At 36.7% G+C, this 25,671-nt stretch overlaps 1 protein-coding gene across 1 annotated transcript in view; it reads left to right on the top strand.

Annotated features, from left to right (window-relative positions):
• The window catches only part of LOC149529487 (uncharacterized), a 102,479-nt gene that overhangs the window by 8,474 nt on the left and 68,334 nt on the right, over positions 1 to 25,671 (top strand). Inside the window, exon 2 of the mRNA XM_089808933.1 lies at positions 22,946 to 23,217. Coding sequence (XP_089665059.1) covers positions 22,946 to 23,217 — 272 coding nt within the window. The remainder of the gene's footprint in view (positions 1 to 22,945; positions 23,218 to 25,671) is intronic.

Here is a 25,671-nt window from a genome sequence, read left to right as displayed (position 1 = left end):
TCAATGCTTTTGAGCTCAATTATAACCCCTTGGCAGATAAGAAGTATTGGGGGGCCAAAATGAACGCACTGATGAATAATTTTGTTGTAATAATGCAAGCTTTGAATGAGAAGAAGAGCATCTTAATCAAAGCATATCTTGATAAGTCTGCAGAGGTGGAGAGAAGGATAAATAGCAGAATGGTGGTTACTCTAGGCTAGTATACATTACATTGGATACATTGTGGCTCAAAATATACAACACATTCCCCCCTACAAAAGGCCAAGATCAGAGAGTCCACCTGACACCAGTGCACCCAAGAGACAAATGTTAGAACAGGGATCCTCTTCTCATGTAGGAGAGTATTCACCATCCCAAACCCCACTCAGAATAGATGATGAAGCATCTATGAGAGAGCAACTAAGACAAATTGGAGGGGAGGGAGATATCATTGTTACTACTGCTGATATAGAAAGAGGAGTGCCTGAGGAGCCTCCAATGCCATCTTTTGACCTCACTATTGTTGATTACAGAGGTAAGGAGATAGATCCCATCACTGCACAAGCATCTCAAAAGTTTATAGATGATGAAAATTTTGTTAAATCTAGGGCATTTGCACAATTTTTGTGGAGGAAAAATATAGGAAATTTTGAGGCAAAGTGTAAAGCAATAAAATTAGAGCAACCAAACAAATTGGACTCTGAAGTTGAGGAAGAGGTAAAAGCCAAATTTTTGGAGGACTTTGCCCAATTAACACTTGAGGCCGGGAGAAAATTAGTCAAAGAGTCAGGAGTTTTGGTTTTGCCTGAGTGGGACATAGCTAATGCTATGATTTTTGACTCCATTAGAAAAGAGAAGGATGTGCATTATAAAACTGAAGAGGAAATTCTGCAAGCACATAGAGGGATAAAGTTTAGCAGTGATAACCAAGCTTTGGTGATTTGGTCTATTGAAAAGAGGGATAAGACCAAAATTCACTAAATTTCAAGTTCTGAGCATACTGGTACTCTCACTGTATACAGAGCTGATGAAGTTGATAGTGAAGAGATTACTAAAATGGCTCAAGAAATGCTATCTCTTGGGAGTGTGGTAGCTGGGAAAGAAAAAGAGTAAATTCTTAGAACTCAATGCCAAGTTTGAAGAAATACTGGAAAGAGAATCCAATTGTTGGAAAATCAAGTATACCAGATGGACAAACAACTTGGAAAAATGAAAGTGGGAGAGTCTAGCAGGCCAAGAATTGCATATCCTCACCCCTCGGTTGAGCCATTCAAATCCACCCCCATTGTTGAAATACCTGATACCTCGCAGAGACCTGAGTTCTACATTGCAGAAGAATTTGAAGAAGAAAAGAATAAATTGTGGGAAATACATGTTGAACTAAACAATCAATATGAGGAAAAACTCAGGAAACCAATTTTGTACTTAGTAGACAAAATTGATTGGCCAACATTTTATGACTAGATGGCAGGAATCCTAGAGATGTGGGATGAAATAAAGAGAGATGAAGACACATTGAAGCCCATTGTTCATAAATGGAGTGAAAGAGATAATGATGTCACTTCTATGTGTATCTCTGTCATCGAATTATCATGTGATCAGATAGAGATTTTTTTTGATATAGTTAATAATCTGAAAGAATTTGATGAAAAACGGGTTTCTGTTCAAAAGAGAATAACAATTTGTTTTTCTAAGTATATAGCAGAGAAGTTTGATCTTTTTCCCAGTGCACTTAAAAAGGTTGACAAAATAAAAGAAAAGGAAGAATGGGGAAAGGAATTAGATGAGTTGTTATGCCACAGAATGAACAATGTTATAAATGGAAAGGGGCATGTACTATGGGCAATGACTAATGAAGAATTTGTCAAAGTACAATTGTTCTATAACACTATTAGAAAAGATTTTGTTGAAATTGAAAAGATTGGAGATTATGTAATAAAAAAGCAGCAGGAAATCTTAAATTTTGATTGGCTCGATGATACTGTTTTCAACAAATGGAAGGAAGAACTTTTGTCTTTAGAACATGTGGCAGCAGAAGAAGATGATGCGGCAGTTGAGGACTCAGAAATAACTGTTACCCTAACAGTTCATGATGAGGACAATGGATATCCCCGAGTTGAGGTAAACTTGCAAAGATCAGAGACACATCATTAGCAAGTTTGATAGCTACATATTTCAAGGAATCAATATAGCATAAGAGCCAATCGTGGAATCCATAGCATTTGAAGATGTAATAGAAAATGGGCCCACCAAAAGAACACTTTGATGTGAAGTTTTGTTGTTACACAAAATTTTGTCTTTTTGTGACATTAATAAAATGTAAATATCTTTTGTCAAAAGGACAATTGTCAGTTCGCTATGCCTAAAGCTTGTTGCATCTCACATTATATAAGTGAGATATACATCTGTGATTTATTTCTCTGCAAATATCTTGAGAATACATTAATCTTGCAGGATCATGTTCTTTTATCTTGAGTCATTCTGAGTTTTATTTCAAATGTACAATTTTCAAAAATGGAAATTAATACAGAGGTGACCTGTCCCCATGACTGTTCTTGCTGAATCTTGTCTCCTTTTTTATCATCTGGTTACTGTGAAGTTGTATAAGCAAAGCTTGTCCAATTGAATGCAATTAAATCAAATTGTATGTCAATTCACTATTGCTTTTAATTCAATGAATTAAGTAAATGCTTCAGTGCAATTGATAGGGTTTCCATGGTAATAGGAAGGATGTTTGTAAGAATGAGTTTCAGTGAGAATTGCTGATAATATTGATTGTAATGCAGTCAATTAGATCTAGGATTTGACTCTAAGTCCCAATGGACGAGGCACTGATCTATTGATTTAGTTTGTAGATGAAAGATCATAAATAAGCATCAAGTCTAAATTAAAAAATCCATTCGGTTTTACTGTTCAAAAAATGTTGATGTTGGTTAGCACTTGTTTGCATTTAACTTCAGAGTTTGAGTTAGCTACTATTGTTAGAATTATTTGTAAACCTAAGAAGAATGGTGACCAAATCTGTTTTAAGGGATGTGTATAGTTGTGAAATGAGTAAAATATGTGTGTAGTGTCAAGTTGAAAAGTCTTTCATCCCTCAGGTATACCCACCTTGGTTCTGTAGAGCCTAAAGAGTAGAAAATCTGTAAATTGGTTCTGCAGAGTCTAAAGAGTAGAAAATCTGTATTGATTTTGTTGAAATTGGGTCCAGATATGAAGTACATATAATTGTTTATAGGAAGTAGTTGATCCTTCGATTATTGTGATCTTTTATCATCTTGGTATTAAGTATTTTGTTACTTAATAGTTGAAAAACACCAACACCCTTTAAAGAGGAAGAAGCAAGAAGTTTGTTTCCTCTTTGAATGAAGTACGCTTGAGATTGTAGAGGAATATAAATACTTGGGAATTGACTTTAACTATAGGCTCAATTTGGAGACTTGTAGAGCTAAACAGATGCAAGGGGGACAATGAGCTTCTTTCTTGCTACAAAATAGGTGTAGACAAGCAAAACTACGGGATTGGAAAACCAAGACTCCTCCTCCTGACCTACTGGTTATTCCAGTTGTGTTGTATGGATACGAGGTTTGGGGTTGCAGCCTTTTTAACCACAAATGGAAACAAATTGGAAGTAACCAAGATTATCCTATCACTACTAGCCTTAAAGTCAAATCAACAATTCTATATGAGATTCTATTGGCTGAATCAGGTATGTTCCCGATGAAAGATTCATTATTTATCTGTTTATTAAGCTATTTAAACAAAGTTGAAAATATGAATAAACATCACTAGCCCAAGTTAGTGGTCTGTTTCCCATTTCCTGTACATCGATTTTCAATTGTTTTGGTTCTAGCATTTTCAACAAATTATGTGGCTCAAGGTGTAATTTCTAATGAATGATCTAACTTATTTATTGGAATAGTTTTAGTAATTAAATTGTTCCTCTTAATAATACCTTCAAAATGAGCCAATTTTTGTGAAAAATGGTGAAAAGGTTGGCAAGTTATGCCTCGTTGTTCAAATTGCTTGAATTGTCAAACATTTTAACTTAGGTTTTTAATGCTCAAAATATGAGCAATCAAAACTTGAAAAGGTAAAAAGTATTCAAAACTTGAGCAATCAAAACCAAATTGACTTCAAATGCTCAAAAAGTGAGCATTCATAGATTATGCTTAAAATTTGGGCATACATGAAGGTTTTGAGTGCTGGAAAAATGAGCATACATAACTTGAAGTTTTTGAATGCTGGAAAAATGAGCATACATTATTTAAAGGTTGTGAGTGTTTTAAAAATGAGCAGACATAACCGAAGAAAGGGGGTTGTGAGTGCTCAGAAAATAAGCCAGCATAAGTGAAAGAGCTTGCGAATTGTAAAAAAGTAGCATTTCTAACTCTATTAGTTAAGAATGCTCAACGTTTGAGTAACTGTAACTGAAATTCATTTCAAGAAGCCATAACCACCTGTTAGCAAATTACAAGAAATTTGGAATCATAAAGACAAAAGATTAACTCTGCTACACCTGGGGCATTGATGATTATTTTCCCTTTGTCAACCTGCATGTTCACTCTGACAGCATAGAGGAAGCTGGTCGCTCATGGAAGCACATATAAGAACAGCTCCAGGAGACATTTTCTCATGTGATGCAATGATTTATGAATGTTGTGGACAACATACAAAGTATGGAAGGTGCTCCAAATGTTTGACAGTGCAGTATAGAAACATTATCACATGGAGATGATTAAAAAATTGTAGAGAATTGTTTTGTGAAAAAGTTTTGGAAGCCTTCAAAGAAATTGCCTTTGCCTGCACGCATGCGAGCTATGGACTCAAAGGCCAAGCACATGAATTCTTTTATGGAATGCATTGAGGAAATATGTTTTCATAGAAAGTAAAAACAATTTCTCTGTGGAGCTTTTTAGTTGAAAACAGTGTATAGTTATCCATCAAAGCCTATGGTAGAGAGTTAGTTTCCATATATTATGGTCTCAAACATCTCATGGACATTTCTCTCAAACAATGAAGCTATAGACAATGCATAGAACTGTGCAAAAATGCCTCCAAGTTATTTGGTTTTATGAGGCCGAGGAGTCTAAGTCGCAGAGCTGTATTTGTTGACATGGTTTTATGAGCTTTCAGAAAATGCAAGTGAAAAAGTTAAAGACAAATTCCATGTCCTTTGCTGCTTGCACAAAAGAAGAGTCTTGGACATGCATTTGGATGTATGTTCAAAGAGCACGAACTGTTTGACCAAATGCCTTCATTGCAGGATATGCTGAAAACGAATTTGATGAAAGGCTTTTAAAAACTTTAAAGAGCTGGAGGCAGTTGGTGGACTGTTTTACAGAATACCTTAAAAGAATGAGGTATTACAGAATTTGAGTGAAAACAATTTAGTTAAGAGGCATTCAATTTTTTAATGCAAATGCCACTGACAGGAATGATTTTGAACTCCACAACCCTTGTCATTATTCTCACTGCTGGCACTGAAATGGAAGATTTGGAAAAGGGTATGTGCATCCATGTTGCTGGCAAGATTGTATCTGTTATAATGGTTGAAATGTTGCGTGTATAACATGGAAGTAACAAGGTTTGTGGTCGCAGGAAATGCACAGCCTAGATTTGTTAAAACCGCTTTATAAACTTTCAAACAAATATAATTTGCAGACAGACATCATGGACCAGAGTTCTCGGAGTCGGACTCGGCTCAGACTTGGCAAGGCCAACTTGACTTCTGACTTGCCTATGACTTGGCAATGACTCAACAAAAAAAAAAAAAAAACTTCAGTTATATACTTTTATAATTATATATAATATTCCATGATCCAGGTTGAGTTTAGAAAACTTGGCCAGATCTGCTCAGCTTGGCTACTCAGATTACTCTCATTACTCATGGAGAATCATGAAACTATGTCATGGACAAAGAACCTAAATTGGTTGACAGAAAAACACCTCAAAGAAATATTTTCTCGAGACCCACAAAGGTTGCGGGTGGAAGCATGAAATACAGAAGCATATACAGAAGACAAATTTGCAGGAAAAAAGCTTCAGAAACTTTCAGTTGGATGCAATCGAAAAGTATAAAACTGAAGTCTTCAACATTTTCCAATGTTGACTCAGTCTGCGGCAATACAAAAACCTTGCAACAATGTATTGATATTCATCAATGCACATCTGTTTCACCCAATGCTCAAATTAATGCTGCATAGTTCCTGTGCTAAAATGGGAGCCTTAAATCATTGTATGGACTTGTATGGAGCATTTCAACATGGAAATTTTGTCTGATGTTATAGCTAGAAATTAAAATGCCCTGGCCAAAGCATGAAAAATACAGAATAATAAATAAGTCACTGAAATGGTTTAGCAACAATGCTGCAAAAAGATGTCAAAGACACAAATGGAACACAAATTACTTAGCGAAAATGGCAGTAGCAAATACGGTCTCATGAAGTCGTTGTAAAACATAGCTTTCAAATTCCCAATATAATGGAAGGTAATCAAAATTAGATTGATTGTTCCAGGATATCTGATGGTTCGGATCAGACAACTAGAGAGTTCCATTATAATATTTGAAACTGAGTTGAGTTGATTGTTTGCTCCCTATATCATGCTCTCATTCACTGTGATTTCAATGAGTTTGATATTATGATACATGCTGATGAAAAGATGACAAGGTTGACTTTGCACAAATACTGTATTCTTCCGCACAATGCTCAGATCTATTTTGATAGTGATGTGAATTTCTTGACAGAATGCTACAAAGAAATGTTGCCTAATGGAAACTAGTAGTCGCAGGAACTTGGGAAATAGATATGCCGAAGAAGCTTTTAAAACTGTCAAACAGATGTAAATGGTAGGTACAGAGCCAAATTGGTTTCCAGAACTTTTCATGTGTATAGAATAAAGAGACATGAATGCAGATTATCTAATTTGGATCTTGGTATCCCCTGCAGTTCATGCCAAGAGAAGTTAAACCTATCTTTCCTGTGATCAACTTGATGTTGTTCCTGATGATAGGCGAGCACAATGTGCATGTCCAAATGATCCACTATATTCTACATGTAATTTGGTGAACTTAATAAACTTGATATGCAATCACATGTCCCTCTTGCATAAGCATTGCTCCCATGCCCTCTGATGACGAATCAATCCACACATGAACTCACCTGCAGGATCTAGCACTACCAAGATAGGTGCATTGGTCAAGTGCTCCTTAAGAGCCTTGGTCCAAACGTATTTCTTTTCTTTCTTTTGAAGAGAAGTGATAGGATAAGCCTACTGATTGGAATCCTTTACGAATCGACTGTAGTAACCTGCCAAACCTATGAAACTACAAACCTATAGAACACTAGTGGGTGCTGGCCAATCCATGATCTCTCGAATCTTAGAAGGATCCACCACAATACCATCTCCCAGGATGACGTGCCCTAAATATTTCTCCTTAGTCTAGAAGAACTCACACTTTCCCAAGTTGCCATATAATTGATGGTCACAAAGGCACTACATCATGTTCATCAACACTTGAATAAATTATTATATCATGAATAAAAGCAAGCACAAACTGGTCAAGGTAAGTGTGGAACACCCAGTTCCTCAAACTCATGAACACTAATGGTGTTGATAATTGTAGCTCATAAAGGTAAGTTAGAAGTAGAGTTCAAGTAGGACTCTAGTTTGAGGAAGTAGAGTTCCAGTAGAACTCTACTTTAGCCACATTACTAATTAAAGTAGTCACTTAAGAAGTATACTTCAAGTAGGACTCTACTTTTCCCAACTGCTATATAAAATGAAGGTAAGGGTTAAATAGAAAATAATCTTTCTCAAGAAGGACATTGTGAGTGCGTGTGTGCGCGTGAGAGAGAGAGAGAGAGAGAGAGAGAGAGAGAGACAGAGAAGACATTACTGATTTTCAGCAGGGCAGAAAGAAGTATACAACAATAAATAGTAAAGGAGAAGGTAGCAATATTGAGTATATTCTAGGTTTGCTGTTTTGTTTGTAACTTGTTTCAGAGCCATTTTCCCATGTACTGGGAGCTCTTGTAAGTTCTGAAGTTATTTTGAATATTGATTGAAGAGCATATGAATTGTGGTTTTCTTTTCTAAGTTTTCCGCTGCTTTATTTTGTTAAATAAATCTAGTTGTGTAAATCTAGATCTGCTCTATTTACCTATATACTGGATTTAAGAAATTAACATGGTATCGGGGCTGTAAGCTCTAAAAGAAAAGCACAAGACAAATATGGCAGCCAGCAGTCTTAGGTTCTAGGATAGGCTAGATGGAGTTTCAAACATCTTGTGATGGAAGGCTAGAGTCATACTGCTTGTCAAAGGGCAAGACTTTTGGGAAAATCTAGAAAATGTTCTTCTACTACAAACAGATCTTGCACTTCAAGCAACACATGATAAGGACACTAAAGGACAAAGGGTCATTCTAGATGCTGTAAAGGATCACTTGATTTTGCATATAGCTGAAAAAATGAAAGCCAAGGACATGTTTGATGCCTTGATCTCTTTCAAATTGACAATGTGAAATGGAAGATAGTTTTGAAGAATAAGCTCCGAGAGTGTTGGATGACCAAATCTCATAATGTTTCTAGTTACCTAATGAGGATCACATAGATCCATGATCAGCTTGCAGTAGTTGGAGAAAAGATCTTGGATGAAGAGCCAGTGGGTGTAGCTCTAAATGGTTTCACCAAGTCATGGGAATTATTTGTGAAGAAAATTTGTGCTCGAGAAAACATTTCAAATTGGCAGAGGCTATGGGATGATTGTATTCAAGAGGAGACTCGTGAGGATTTTATATCCAACAAGCAAGGAGGTGGTGATGAAAACTTGGCCCTCATCACTAAGACTAAGAAAAGAAAAGGGAAAGCTTTCACCATAAAAGATAACAATTATGGAGAAGGACATCATCTCAAAAAGAAGAAAGACTTAAGCAAGATCAAGTGCTTTGTCTGCCATAAGCAAGGTCACTATGCTTCTCAATGTTTAGAGAAGAAAAAAGGTACAAGAAAGACACAAGTAGCAGCACCAGCAACAACAGAGACTCAATTGAGTGAATTTGAAACAAATTTTGAGAATGATTTTTCCTTTGTAGCTTGTCTTTCTACCAACACTATAGTTAGAAGTGCTTGGTACTTAGACATTGGTGCCTCCCATCACATGACTGAAGCATGAGAGTTGTTCAGTCAACTTTCAAAGTATGAATTAGGGATCACCCTGGAGCTTAGCAATGATGCCTTGTATGCAGTTAAGGGACAAGGAATTGTGCAGTTTCATCTTTAGTCAGGAGGATCAATTGATGCTCAAGAAGTGTTGTATGTACCTGGTTTAAAGAACTTGTTGTCCATCTTAGTTATGGAGGACATAGGTTACACAATTACCTTCTAGAAAGGGCAAGTGTTTTTATGCCTAGAGGGAGCCAATCCATACACAGCTGTGAGGATTGGAGTTAGGAAAGGCAACTTATATAGGCTACAAGGTAACTCTTTTCAGGCACTGGTGCATAACAGTGAGAGTTTGTGTGAGTTGTGGCACAAGAGGATGGGGCACTTGCATTACAAAGCACTACCTATATTAAGAGAGATGGTCAGTGGACTTCCAAACTTTAGTTTGGAGCAAGACAGGGTATGTAAAGGTTTTTATTTTGGCAAAAATGTCAAAGATTCAGTTCCAATAGTGAAACTCGATCCAAAGAGATATTCTGATGTTTGTGGGCCTATGTCAGCGGCATCAATGAGTGGTGCATCCTACTATGTCACCTTTATTGATGATTTCTCCTGGAAGACTTGGATCTACTTCATGAAGACCAAAGATGAGGCCTTCACACTTTTAAGGAGTTCAAAGCTCAAGTGGAGAATCTAGTAGGGAAGAAGATCAAGGTGTTGAGATCAGACAATGGGGGTGAGTATACCTCAAATAAGTTTAGAGATTTCTGCAAGGATGCAGGAATCAAGAGAGAGAAGACAGTTGCCTACAATCCACGACAAAATGGGGTTGTAGAGAGGAAGAATAGATCTATCATTAGGTTTGTAAAGGCCACGATCTACGATCAAAGTTTGCCATTGTTTCTATGGGAAGAAGCATGCAACATAGCTGTATATTTACAAAACAGGAGCCCTCACAAGATTTTAGAGGAGAAGACCCCAAAGGAGGAATTCACAGAGATTAAACCAGAGATAGGACATCTTAGGATTTTTTGGTTGTCTAGTCTATATTCATGCGCCTGTAGAGAAGAGGACAAAGTTGGAGCTCTTAGGTGAGAAAGGCATTCTTGTGGGATAAAGTCAAGAGTCAAAAGCCTACAGGGTCTTTATATCAACACAACTAAGGACAACTGTGAGTAGGGATGTCAAGTTTGAAGAAAACTTGGCCTCTAAGAAATCTCATGATCCACTGACAGTTGTAGAGGATATTTTGCAGGAGGATTCAAAAGGTGAGAAGATTTCACAAACCTTTAGTACAAAGGGCCAAACTTCAAGAGAGGGACAATAAAACCCTTCTGAATTAGTTAGGAGGCCTAGATCGTTTGAGCAAACCTTGAGAGATGCTCGGGAACATGTTGAGGCTCCCAGAACCACATTCAGGGAGAGTAGGCCTCCACAAAAGTTCCTGACGTATATAGCCTTGATAACCAACATCATAGACTTAAAGCCTTCCAACTTTAAGGAAGCAATTGCCAATAGGTATGGAGAGATGCCATGGTGAAGGAGCATAGTTGTAATGTCCCCACTAAAAGGGTTAGTTAAGGACAAGTAATACCTGCAAAAATAATTGTTAGAATCGTAATAATAATAAAACTAATTATGTTATTCTACTCTCTAAGTTAAACCCCATCTTAAGGACATCTCCAGATCGGGTTTCATAACTCATAGCTACTTCGCCGTCATCCCGGGAGCGGGCATCCTCTATCCAAGGTCAACGACATATGCATATGTTTGACAACATCAGAATATTCTGGCAACACGGAGAGTTCTCGGCCATGGTGGTCAGTTCAAGGTGTTATTACCTTGCTACCCCCATGCTTCGAGTCTTATAATTCTAATAGATTAATGCATTATTATTTGATTTCCACTATTTTTCCATACAAAGAATTTCTTAGCACTAATATATCTATACACGTAATTATTTATATTTTAATTTAATAGTGGAAATGCTTATAACATATAATTAATTTCATTCAATAACCATAACTTTATATCTTAATAAACTCAACTAAATCTTAATGAACATGTCATGGTAATTAATACTACTTGTACCTCTCGCTGTGAATTTGCATTGACTGACTGATGGCACGGCGACATGATTGATACTACGCGAAGGACGTACTGTCCTTATTGGTGTGCTAGCAGATCCTTGCTAGTGTACGATGAATGGTACCCTATGAGGTGGCAGATGCTGTTTTGACCCGCGTCTTTTTTTTCCAACGCTTTTTTCCTTCTTGCTTTCATACGTTTTGCTGCTTGTCTTTTATGGCTAAGTGGAACGTAACGGCAAAAAGATGTGTTGCCCCAATTTATTAACTATTTGTAATGTATACTTTATATTACCATTAATATGCCGATTTCCATGCATTATTATAATTTAATATAATAAGTTTGCAATATTTAATTGATCTAATTGATATTAAATCTAACATAATGAGATTCATTTTTGATTTATAACAATATGATATTTAATTTTAATAAGAATATTTATAATAATTGATCCAATTATGATATTCAATTATAAATAAGATTTAATAAGAATATTTATAACAATTGATCCAATTATTTATGATATTCAATTATTTCATAAATAACAACAATATTAATCTAGGTCCATTGCAATAACTCCATCATGAAGAATGTTATTGTTGGAGTTAATGTTCCGAAAGTGGTCAATAATTATTGTTGCACATGTGGCAAACCTTGTTGAGTTGCTGGCAACACAAGTTTAGTTTAGGTGTGAGTTAAAGAGTTCTAGTTTGAATCAAGTTCTTATTGTAGATGTGTTTGAGTTAGGTGTCCATAAGTTTTAGTTAGCTGTCAAGTTTGTGTGTATTGTCAATCATGAAGTAGTTTGTTGTCAATCTAATTAGCAGTTATTTAGGAATATTGTTGGGTCAAGCTATTGTATAAATTTGCATCTATTATTCAATAAAATTGAGCTGGAAGTTCCTTCTTTCTTTGTTTCAAAACTGTTAAGCCAATGTTAATAGCCGGTCTAATTCCGCGATGGAAGAGCTTTGTTTCTGAACAAATCTGTCCATCTGTAATGGGGATCACATTGGTAGGGATATAGGCCGACATGTCTCCAGCTTGTGTTTCGATCATGGGTAATGCGATCAAGCTACCCGCACCTGTCTGGTCCGATCGTTTTGCGGCTCTTTCTGATAGATAGGAGTGTGTCCAATATGGTAACAGAGCCATCTCTGTTTCAAAGGAAGTTGCTGCTGTGAGAATGTAAGTCTCGTGCTACTGCAAATTTTATTGTTGTACAACATTGGAAGGTATCTTCATATTTTTATTTTAGAAATTCTGAAAATGGATACACTTGTAGAAAAATATAATTGTCAAAATTTTCATACATGGAAAGTGAAAATGCAAATGCAGCTGATGAATAAGAGTTTGTGGGGCATAGTTAATGGTACTGAAATAATACCTACAGATGCTAAAAAGAAGATTGATTGGGAAAGCAGAGATGAGAAAGCTAAGTCTATTATTGGTCTTGCTCTTTCAGATTCAAAACTACATAATGTTGATTTAGAGAAATCATCTAAACAAATTTGGGATGGACTAACTAAGTTGTTTGGAGCAAAAGCAACAAATACAAAATTTTCTTTAAAGTTGCAGCTATTTAATTTTAAAATGTGTGATGAAATTACTATGTCTAACCACATTAGTAATTTGAGATCTCTAATCAAACAACTTGCTGAAGTTGGTGTTGTAATTGATAAACATGATGCTAGAGCTATCTTGCTAAATAGCTTGGCTTCAAAATATAGCAATGTTGTTTTTACTCTCAGTCAAATGTCTTCACAGACTTTAGAAGATGTGATTTCAACACTCTTGTTTCAAGAAAAGAGAACAGTTACAAAAGATTCAAGAGAAAATACTCAACTCATTCATGCATTATACTCAAAGAACAATATGGGAAAGAGAATGTATGGTAAGAATGAAATTCAATGTTTCTATTGTAAAAAGGTAGGACATATTGCAATGAATTATAAAATTCGTGCAAATGACCTTCTCAAAGGTAAAATTAAAGAATCAACAAATATAGTTGTTCATGTTGAATCACCTAATGTTGTTAGTGATGATGACATCATTGAAAATGAAGACCTTGTTTAATTTGAAGAAGTCTATGCTCTAAAAATAGGAAAGAATGTTGTAGAGGCTAGATGGATGCTCAAAGAGTTTGAGGTGCTATAGGATTGGACAAGCTATACTTTATAAGGGTTTGAGGCATTCCATGTGGAAATGGTGTGTCCAATAGTTCAGGGAGATTTGAAAGTCTGGAAGCTTGGCATCATACCGTTACGAGGGTTATGAAGCATTTCATGTGGAGATGGTGTGTTCAATGGTGTTTCGAAGCTGGATGATAGCTGCATAACTATGAGAAAGTCTTACTATATGACATATTTTCAAAGTATAATTTCTACATAATATTTCTTTTAGTTGTCACATTAAGTGGGGGTGTTGGAGTTAATGTTCCAACAGTAGTCAATAATAAATGTTGCACATGTGGCAAACCTTGTTGAGTTGCTGGTAACACAAGTTTAGTTTAGGTGTGAGTCAAAGAGTTTTAGTTTGAATCAAGTTCTTATTGTAGATGTGTTTGAGTTAGGTGTCCATAAGTTTTAGTTGGTTGTCAAGTTTGTGTGTGTTGTCAATCATGAAGTAGTTTGTTGTCAATTTAATTAGCAGTCATTTAGGAATGTTGTTGGGTCAAGCTATTGTATAAATTTGCATCTATTGTTAAATAAAATTAAGTTGGAAGTTCCTTCTTTCTCTATTTCAAAAGTTTTGTTCTATTTTTTCAATAGATTTTTGGAAATGTGTGCAAAGACCAGTGGGAAGTCAATAGTGACTTGTAGATGGTTGTTCAAAATCAAACATGCGGCAGATGGTAGTGTAGAGAAGTATAAAGCAAGATTTGTGGCCAAAGGATTTTCTCAGAAAGAGGGAGTAGACTACGAGGAGACCTTTGCTCTTGTTGCTAGATATTCTTCTAGTCGATTTGTTACATCCATTGCTTCAAAGTTAGGGTGGAGGATTCGCCAGATGGATGTGAAGACATCTCTCAATGAGGAAGAAGTATATATAGAGAAACCATAGGGGTTTGAGGTACATGACAGAGAGTCACATGGATACAGACTTAAGAAAGCCTTGTATGCACTCAAACAAGCTCCGAGGGCATAGTACTCTAGGATCGACAACTATTCGCAGAGCATGGGTTTTAACAAGAGTGAGGTAGATTATAACCTATACTACATACTTGTTGGATCTGAGATCCTCATCTTAGTGCTCTATGTGGATGACTTAATTCTTATAGGGGTAGAGAAGTTGATTCCTAAATGCAAGTCAGATTTGGTAACAAAATTTGAGATGAAGGACATTGGGTTGATACATTACTTTCTAGGACTTGAGGTTTGGCAAAGATCGAGAGAGATCTTTCTTATACAAGTGAAGTATATGCTATAGATCCTTAAGAGATTCAAGATGAAGAACAATAGATCAATGACTGCTCGAATGGTGACCAACTTGAAGAAGGTTGATTCTTCAAAGTCAAAATTGATAGACTCTAGACCATACTAACGAGACTCGTACCTGGCTCATACTCGGCAAGGGTAACTTGACTCGTGACCCGGCTTGGACTCGGTAGTGACTCGACAGTGACCTGACAAAGTGACAAAACCCTCAAATTTTTTAGATTTTTTAGGATTTGAAGAACATTCCATGCACCCATTATTGAATAGAGCTTAAAGACACAATAACATCATGAAATAGAAGGTAATTTGATCACAATGCACATACTTAAAAGTTAAATATACATCAATTACATAAGTGCAATACTACAAAGGTAAATTGCTAATTTGCTAAATACTAAATAGTAGCTGAAGGAAATAGAAAACATAGATATATAAAATGATAAATCCACGAAACCCATCAAAATGTATATCAAATCCATGAAATCCAACACATCAATAGTCATCATCAAATTTTCCAATCATATGTTATGTTAAACGAAAAGTTAAAACAAGACTATAGCTATGGCTCCTAGTCCTCATCCTCATCCTCATCCTCATCCTCATCCCCAACCTCAACCCCAGCCTCAGTATAATCTATAAAATGCCTCTTAGTAAGGCGTCTAAGGTAGGTCCTGGATGACTGATTAGCCATAGCATCAGCCTGTTAGGTGCCTCTAGGATCAACTGTAGTCTCTGCTAGTGCCTGTGAGGTGCCACTAGGAACAACTGTAGCTCTCTGGTCCTCTACTGCCATAGCCACGACCTTAGCCTCTTTTTGCCTCATCAGCCCACTCTAGGTCCTCATCATCAAAGACAAGATCAGTAGCCTCAATGATCCAACTAGACTTTGGATCAACCTCCTCTAGAGTAATTGGAGAGGTGTCACCATCCAAAATCTCCTTGGTCCTAATCCGTAGGTTGTAATGTACAAAGACTAGCTTATTCATTTTCTCCATAGACAACTTGTTACACCTCTTCGAGTGGATGTGCTCGAACATGCTCCAATTGTGCTCACATCCAAAAGCGCTACTTGGCTGGCTCATTATGCGGATAACGATTTGCTGAAGGTTTTTGGTTGAAGGCTCAAACATTTGCCACCATCTATCTGAATTTTGAAAAAAGGAAAAGAAAAAAATATTAGTCTCATTTCAAAATTTGAACTTTAAAGCTAGAAATTTAGAAACTAGATTGTATAAGGCTTAAGCCGCAATTTTTCCCTGGCTGCAATTTTGTATGACCTCTTTTGCAAATTTGACTTGAAAAAATGGGCCTTGTTTCATTATTATAGGCATCCATCTCAAGCAATATATCTATGACATTAGTGGCCATCTTTGATATCACATTGTGTAGGCCACTAAGAACCTCCTCATCTTCCTTGAAATCTTCATGGAAATAGTATGTTGGATTGAGGTAATAGGTTGCTGCATGGATGGATCTATGAAGCTGATTTTGCCATCTCCTATGAATTATGTCCCACATAGGGCCATACTTGTCCTCAATCCCTACATATTTGGCTGTAATAGCCTCCTTGGCCCTATCTATGCCCTCATATATGTAGCCCATAGCGAACTTCTCCCCATTAGCAACTCGTAGGAGGGATACAAGGGGCTCAATGATCTACAAAACAATTAAACAAAAAAACAATTTATTGAATGATGAAACTTTGCAAAGTTGCACAATGAAAATAAAACAAAAATATGTATGAGATAAATTAATTTATAAAATTTTAAGACGTAAGCTTTTAAAATTTAAATTACCTCTACAATCTCCTTAAATGGCTCCCAAAAACCTTCATTATAAATGCATTTTGTTGCATCTATCCTTGTAGGGGTGGTGGCAAAGGAGGAGGAACTCCATTGCGGACCAAGAAACATGCACCTCAAAGGTAACCTTGAACTCAACAAGGATTTTAGCATGATAAAATTAGAGGCAAATCTTGTGATATTGAGACAAGCCAACTCCTTTGCCTCCGTGTATTCCCTCGTAATGCTGAGGACCAAGGCATGATTATAGAAGAACTTGCAAAGATTTTTGGCCTTAGAAACACATGATTACACCCATTCAATCTTGTCAATATCCTCTAACATGAGGTCGAGGCAATGGGCCGCACATGGAGTCCAAAAAATTATTGGGTGTCTCTCCATCAAAAGTTTTCCTACAGTAATTTTAAATTAGTTAGTAAACAATTCAAAAATTAGATGTGTTAAAAAACTTTTAATCTTCAAAATTTAATGAAAAACTAAAATAAAAAATTTAGAAACTTAGAAATTAAAATTTCACCTATAGCATAATTAGCTGTATTATCAATCATCACCTGGACAACATTCTCTTCTCCCACCTCCCTTATGACCTCCTCAATAGCCTCGCATAAGAATTTTGCATTTTTGACATGTGAGGAAGCATTTATAGACTTTAAAAACATGGTGGATCCTGAAAGTGAAAATAAAACAAAATAATTATCATTGAATAGTCAATAAAACAAAATTTTAGTTATTAAAAAATACATTAAATTTTAGACTTCGAGAAGTAGAGGATGATGAATTACCTCCACTAGAAACAAGAAAATTTAGGAGAGTCCTATTCCTCCTATTTGTCCATCCATTGATCATAATGGTACACCCCCTTTGGCTCCAAATCTTTCTATGGTCCTCCAACTCAAGTTTCATCTCCTCAACCATTTCTAGTAAGAGGGGGCCACTCAACTCATCTTTAGTGGGGGCTTTAAACCTCACACCACAAATGGAAACCGCATCAATCATCCCCTGCCAATAAGGAGTCCTGTTACATTTATAAAAACATTTTAAGTAGCATATTTCAACATCAAGTTAAAATTATAAAAATTTATTTTAAAAATTGAATTTAAAGCTTAAAACGTAACACAATCAAGTATAAATGAAGTAAAAGTACCTGGCACCTATAAATGGAATGTTGTAGAAATACCAAAATTTGCAAATTGCTTTTCTTCCAGCTTCATGGATCTCCATATTCTAGACCAAGCTCTCAAGTGAGGGTTGTGCACCAGGAGTGGAATGTGGTACAAAAAAATTGTCCAACCTAGATTTTTTGACTCTTGGACGAAAGGTAACGCCAATACTACTAGCAGGGGCAACACCACAAGTAGTGCAAGGAATAAATGTAGAAGAAGTACCACTAGCAGAAGAACTAGGACGATAGGGGGGAAGGGAAGAACCTTACTCCAACACAACCTATTGAACCTAGGGGTATAAAACTAGATACAGAAGCAGTTCCAGATGAGCGTGGAAGGGAAGTGGAACCAATCTGAGCTAACTTTGCTTATTGTTTTTGTCTTAATTTCTTTTCTTGTTCATATTTTTCTAAGGCAACATAACAAAAATGTTGAGCCTCAGGAGTTGCAACTTTACAAGGCTCAACATCATGACCATGTATGCCAGCGAGATGGTATTTCAATCTATTTATCCCTCCACTATTAATGACCTTACAAAATAGGCATTTTGTTTAAGTTCTACCTCTACCTGGAAAGTCTATCGTGTACTTCCAGCACTCATCTTTTTTATCGCCTTTAGAGAGCTTGGGTTTTTCAGCTGAGGAGCCCTTATGAGTAAGGAACAATGTCAAGGTTGCCGCAATAAGACATTTTAGACCAAATATTACCATTTAAGCATTGTATTTTATAAAGATCTAAAGTAAAACAAAACCCATAAACATACAAAAAAAAAATTATCCAAAAAATCCATAAGCATATAGAAAAAATCATCAAAATCCAAAAAAATCAACTCTTACCTCTTTGAAATGAGTTGAGAAGTGTTGAGAAGAGCTCCTATAAACTCCTTGATGATCTAAATGCAAGCATATAGTTACTCCAATGTCATAAATGCAAGGTTTTCTTCTCTTCCTTTCAGCTGGTTGCAAAACAATGACACTCTATTTCTCTTCTTCCTCTCTCTCTTTTTCTTTTTCTCACAATAGAATGTTATGGAAGCCCTTTTAGGGTCTTAAGGATTTAAAAAAACCAATTTTTTTTTTTAAAAAAAGCAATTTTTATTGTTTTGACTTACTCGAATGTTGACTGCTGCGGCTGGGTCGAGCTAGTCGTGACCTGTGAGTCACGTCTTGACTTGTGAGTCAGGCGAGTCACCCTCCCTAACCCGCTGAGCCCGAGTCACGGGTTCGACAAGCCATGCCTGACTCGGGAGACTCGCCTGACTCATGGCGAGTTTCGTTACTTTGGTTTTCTAGACAATATAGGCAATTAATTGGCTCATTGATGTATCTCATCAAAACTCGACCAAACATTTATTTTTTTGTAAACACCTTGAGTTATTATATGGTAGAGCCAAGGCAGGTTCATTGGATCACAACAAAGCATGTGCTCAGATATTTGCAAGGCACGGTGGAGTATGATTTGCAATACCTCTCTGGAGATGGGGTTTAGTTGCAAGGGTATTCTGATTTGGATTGGGCAGGGAGTGATATAGATCAGAAGAGTACTTCAGGGTGTTGTTCAATTCAGGGTCAGCCGTGATTTCCTAGGAAACAAACCTCAATAGCACTCAGTTCAGTTGAAGCTGAGTACATGGCAGCCAGTTTGGCAAGTTGTGAAGCAATTTGGCTTCGTAAGTTGCTTACAAGTTTATTTGATCAGAATTTGGAGCCTATTGCCATTAATTGTGATAATCAAAGTTGCATAAAACTCTTAGAGAATCTAGTGTTTCATGATAGTTCAAAATACATTGAGATTACATATCATTTCATTAGAGACGAGGTCTTGAAGGAAGCAATTAAGCTTCAGTATATTTTGACAGATGAACAAGTTGTAGACATACTCACAAAACCCTTGATAAAGGGGAAGTTTTTCTTTTAAGACAAGTTTGGAGTGGTGGTGAAAACCTACCTCGCTAAGAGGGAGTGTTGATAATTGTAGCTCATAAAGGTAAGTTAGAAGTAGAGTTCAAGTAGAATTCTACTTTATCCACCTAATTAATTAAAGTAGTCATCTAAGAAGAAGAGTTCAAGGACTCTACTTTATGTAGGACTCTACTTTTCCCAACTACTATATAAAAGGAAGCCAAGGGCTAAATAGAAAATAATGTTTCTCAAGGAGGACATTGAGAGAGAGAAAATCAGAGAAGACATTTCTGATTTTCAGCAAGGTAGAAAGAAGGAAGTGTACAACAATTAACAGTAAAGGAGAAGGTAGCAATATCGAGTATATTCTAGGTTTGTTGTTTTGTTTGTAACTTGTTTTAGAGCCATTTTCCCATGTACTGGGAGCTCTTGTAAGTTCTGAAGTTATTTTGAATGATGAACTGATTGAAAAGCATATGAACTATGTTTTGCTTTTCCAAGTTTTCCACTGCTTTATTTTGTTAAATAAATCTAGTTGTGTAAATCTAGATTTGATCTATTTACCTAGATACTGGATTTTAGAAATTAACAAATAGTGCATTGGTCAACCCAAGAGGTACAATTGTAAACAATAATGCCCATATTGTATACGAAAAAATGTTTGATGAATATTAGTCTCCTGGATACAAAGTTGATGGTATCTCGACTTGAGATCTGTCTTCAAGAACACTCTCGCTCCCTTCATCTAATCAAACAAATAATTGATTCTTGGCAAGGATATCAATTCTTTACCGTCACCTTATTCAACAACTAGTAGTCAATGCACAAATGCAAAGATCCATCCTACTTAACGAAGATGAACAATGCACCCCATAGGGGTTCACTAGGATGAATATGGCCCTTGGCCAACAACTCCTCTAACTGCAAACGAAACTCCCTCAACTCTTGAGTATTCATATAGTAAGGTGCGAGAAATAGGATCTTCCCCAAGAATGAGATCAATACGAGAATCAATGTTGCGTTGAGGTGGCATACATGGTATCTCATTTGTAAACACATCAACAACCTCATTGAGGAGTGGATGATCATCTAATGAAACCCCCTGACTCAACCCCATCTAGGTCACTAACACAGACTGTAAACATATGACATCCCTATCTCACACTCTGTTTCAGTTGCTTGGCTGAGATCATCTGAAGTGAAATTGGTTTCTGGACCCATACAAGTTCAACTCAACCACCTGTGTCATCAACACATTGTACCAACTTACATTGACAATTAATACTCGCATGGTGAGAAGCTAACCAATCTATACCCAAACAATGCCATATGATCCTAAGGGTAGGACGCAAAGATCAACGGAGGCGGTGAAGGTGCCTATATCCAAAACACAACCATAAATAAGGGAATCCATGGTCATCTTGGAACTCATGGCTAACTCAACCTGCCACCTATTAACTTGTCAAGATGCCACTAGCCTACATCGTTGAACAACAGAGGGGGACATAAAAGAATTTGAAGCACCAGAATCAAATAAAACAGTGGTAGATATACTGTGTAAAACACTTATAGCCTCTACTACAATGCCCTAGTTCTGGACTTGATAGTTATCAACCATCGCAAATATCTTGTGGAATCTACTTAGTCTCCAACTGTAAGCTGTGACCTGGAAGCACTTGAGCTTGGTTTTGCCAATGTCTTCTGAAGACACATTGTCAACTTGGTTACCCCTGCTGGCCAGAAGGAAAACATGCCCCAAATCCATTACCATACCCATGTCCCCCATGAGGAGCATTGAGTTGTCGATAGCTCCCTTTGTTGGAACTTGATTGTACCCTTTGAGCCAAGCAACTAGGTGGGGACTGCTTCTCACATTGCCAATCTCACACTTGCCCTCCTATGGTACCTAAATTGCAACCACCCTACTGACCCTGAGAACTACCTACTAAAATAATGGCCTCCCATCAAAGGTGTCGATTGAGTTCGGGCTGACCCAATTCACTGTGTCTGTGAAATTGGTGCAACTGACCTTGTAGGCCATGCACCATAGCTCTGTGTGCCTGCTTCCTACTGTATCCTCTAGCCACATTGCTCTTGGCAAAGCTTTCCTTCTCAGGGGCAAGTGCAAGTGTCCTAGGCTGATGCATATGGACATCTCCAATAATAGAGCCATTGAGGCCTTGGACAAAATGATGAGCCAAAAGGACTTCACTATGATTATAGTTGCTATATTGCCTCAACTCAAAGAACTGCTGCTCATATTGGTCCACTAACATGGTACCCTGCTTGATCTCATGAAACTCATTAACACATGCCTCTTTGTACTGAGTAGATAGAAAAATCTCACTAAACCGCTCCTCAAATATCTGCCAGGTGAGATATTGATCTAGAGTTTTTTCTCTTGAATGTTCTACCAAGTGGAAGCATGGTCCTCAAATATCTGCCAGGTGAGAAATTGAGTGCGGAGTTTGACTGATTTTGGACGCCTAGTTTCTTTGCTGTCAGGCATTTGATTCATTGCAAGTCTGGTTTGAATCCTTGATTCTGCTACACTACAATCATGTGCCAACTGGAGGGCTGCGTGGCTTATTTTCTATCCTGCTTTCAAAGTCACAGTGGCTGCATTTACACCTGCAGAGGCACATGCTTAATTCTGGGCCTGCCACTCAACATTTGGGGGCCTGCGTTGAATGTCTAAGGGTCTGTGACCAATCTTTGGAGGTCATGTTGTATGATTGGGAGCTAATGCAGCATCTACAGGGAGCAGCAATTAGTTTTGGAGGCAGTAGATGTATTAATACTGCCTATCGTGGAAGTTAGAGGGGATTATCAAAGACTTTTCTGTGAGTCACTTGGATGTCTAGGAGTTCAGCTGGGCAGTTTCTTGTATCATTTGCATTTCATTTACTGCATATCATTCAGGTTCCATTGTGAATAAATTGGATTACATGCAATTTCAATTCCAGTTGTTATTATCTGTGCAAACTATCCAAGTCAGTTAAGAAGAATGTTGTGTATGCAAATTTAAATTAAATGAATAAGTTGCAACATTGAATTGTGAATCAATTAATAGTCTTGGCATAGTTATTTGTATTACTTTTCAATACTATCTTTTGCATTGCATATCTATTGAAAAATACCCAAAAATCGATATATTTCAATAGGAAAATTGAAAACATAAAATTTCCAAAAGGAATATCACCAGTATTTAGTGAATCCTGATAAGAGCCAGTTTGGGCTCATTACACAAATGTATTTTCATCATTCTAGGAATCAAATTCTTTATCACTATGCGTGCATTAGTATTTCTTTTACATAGTTGATTATTTTAATCCAAATTGTTATCATCATCTATGGTAGGATGATTTGACAACAAACTAACAATTGCATGCATTGGATGTGACAACAGATTTTAGAACCTGTTCGAGAAGATGGCGTAGATGGCCTATTGCTTTTCTTTCCTGGAGCGCTCACGCCCCCTCAAGCATACTTTCCCCTAATCAGCACCATACAGAAAAAATCTAGTCTCCGTTTGTGGGCAACAATTCTTGATCCTGGGAAAAGGCCAATTAATTTATCTATGATTGAAGCAAGCTTTGATGGAATGATAACAAGGACAAAAGATCATGGATTTGAATCTGGAGAGCTATCTATAAGTAGAATATTTGTGGCAGGGCACAGGTATACAGAAAAAGATTTTGAATGCGAATCTCTTTCAGTTTTCAATTCAATTCATTTTCTATGGTCAATTTGTTTTCCTCTCAAGTTAATGCACAATACTGCCTGAAAATTCTGGGTGCCAATTCTCGCAAAGTATAACTATTCCTATCCCATTAAATGAGGCCCTTTTATGCTGCCTTGGAGTGATAAAGACATCACTCAAGATATCTCTTTAGCTATAGTTGATAACCATTGGTATTGAAATTGGACTTTCCAATTTATGCAGGTGTTGATAATCTTTATTCTGTCATTGCAGATGGTTATTTTCTGCTAGGTACTTTTGTTTGTTTTGGGAGCATATCTGAAAATAGGGCTAACCTTCTGTTTAGGTTCGATATGAAGTAGGTTTGATGGACTTGAAACATAACAAAGAGGTTTTCAATTCAATTCATTTTCTATGGTCAATTTGTTTTCCTCTCAATTTAATGCACAATACTGCCTGAAAATTCTGGGTGCCAATTCTCGCAAAGTATAACTATTTCCTATCCCATTAAATGAGGCCCTTTTACGCTGCCTTGGTGTGATAAAGACATCACTCAAGATATCCCTTTCGCTATAGTTGATAGCCATTGGTATTGAAATTGGATTCTCCAGTTTATGCAGGTATTGATAATTATTATTCTGTCATTGCAGATGGTTATATTCTGCTTGGTACTTGTGTTAATTTTGGGAGCATAACTGAAAATAGGGTACTCTTCTGTATAGGATGGATATGAAATGGGTCTGATCGACTTGAAACATAACAAAGACAGAAAACAATTTGAATTCATGGGTAGACCTTTGTATTTTGTGTGCTTGAAAATGATCTAACATTATAGATGGGTGTGTATATTTTTTTTTTGATGGAGGGTTCAGACCTGCGAGGCAGCCCAGCGAAGCATGAAGCCTGTGAGCTACCAACCAGCGAAGGCCACCTAGACGTTTTAGGAACCCGATACCGGCCCACTCGTGCCTGAAACCCGATATGGGTGTATATATTTGATATCCAGTTTCATCTTATTTTACATGCATGTTTTTTTTACGTAAAAACAAGGTTTTGTTGGACTTTTTAAATATTAATACCCCATTCAAAAGGGAGGAAATTTATCATGGCAAATTTGTCTCTTCAATTGATGATGAGGAATCCTGATTGTGGATGTGTTGGTGATAAAAAGTACATATGTTTGTAAGCTCATCAAAGTATAATAAATAGGACGGCCATGGTAATTCCTTGATCTCTTTGTTTGACTAGCTAGCATGGGTTGCTCTAAAATTGTTTTACAAACTTCTGTTTTGTATTTTTCTCCCTATATCTTTCTGTTTCTACCAAAATTTTTCTTGTTTATACTTTCAAAGATCATTGTACCGAATGGGATGAACTGCAGTGGCAAAGCCTCCAAAGCAGCAATTTTTTTGTGAAAAGACTTTACTCAAATATGTGAAGGCTGTGTTTCAGAAAGTAAAAAAGCTAAAAGGTTATAAAATGTCCTATTTTCAGGTTGAAGACATTTTAAAGAAAAGGTGATATAACGTTTCTGAATTGAAATGACTGAAATTATAGTGTGAAAGGAAACTCAAGAAAGCAAGCAATTCAACGATAATAGAGTGAAGGAGACTAGCATAAGGATAATTATAACATTTTATGGCAAACTTCCAAGAGTCAACAATCACTTCAAGGCAATAAAAGGGAAAGATATAGGTTCTTATAGAGAGTGTCAGACATCATGGAAAGATTTCATTTTCACAATAGTTTTTGGCAGGTGGGATCTTGTCTAATGTAAAGAGACTCTCTGTTGGCATAACATGGTGAGGATGACCAGTTATGCTTTGTAATGCTCCCTTCTTGAAATAGGATTAAATAATTAACAATAGTAATTCAATTAAAAATACAAAGAAAAAAATTAAAATAAAATTAAATTTTGATCACAAATGGTCAAAAGGCATGAGAGGAAAAGTTGTGTCTCCCTCAAACAAGAGGTATTAAAGGGAGAGAAGAGAACTTCATTTGAGGGGATCAGTGGAGGAAGGAAGAAGAAGAGAGCATAGGAATTAAAGAAGGATTAATGGAAAAAGAAAGTAATGTGGAGAAAATAAGGAAGTGGAGGAAGGAAGAAGAGGAAAGCATAGGATTTAAAGAAGGATTAGAGGAAAAAGAAAGGAATGTGGAGGAAATAAGGAAGTGACTCTTGCAAAGGGCAGCAATGATGAAGGGTTGTGACTCATTAAAAGGGTTGTAATTATGAAGGCTTGGAAAGGCTGTGACCATTGAAAGGGGCATACATGGTGAAGAGGTGTGACCCTTCCTCACAAAAGATATAAAGGAAAAGAAGGATCAAATGGAATGGAGGAAACGAAGTATAGGAGTGTAATGTCCCCTGTTGGGCTGTACAATATAGTTGTCAATTTGCAATGCTCTGTTTTGTCGCCTTATACAAA

This window comes from Cupressus sempervirens, chromosome 11 (genome assembly GCF_028749045.1).
Source record: "Cupressus sempervirens isolate cs-2001-9-10 chromosome 11, ASM2874904v1, whole genome shotgun sequence".
NCBI lineage: Eukaryota > Viridiplantae > Streptophyta > Pinopsida > Cupressales > Cupressaceae > Cupressus > Cupressus sempervirens.
This window is presented reverse-complemented; position numbering and strand designations above follow the sequence as displayed.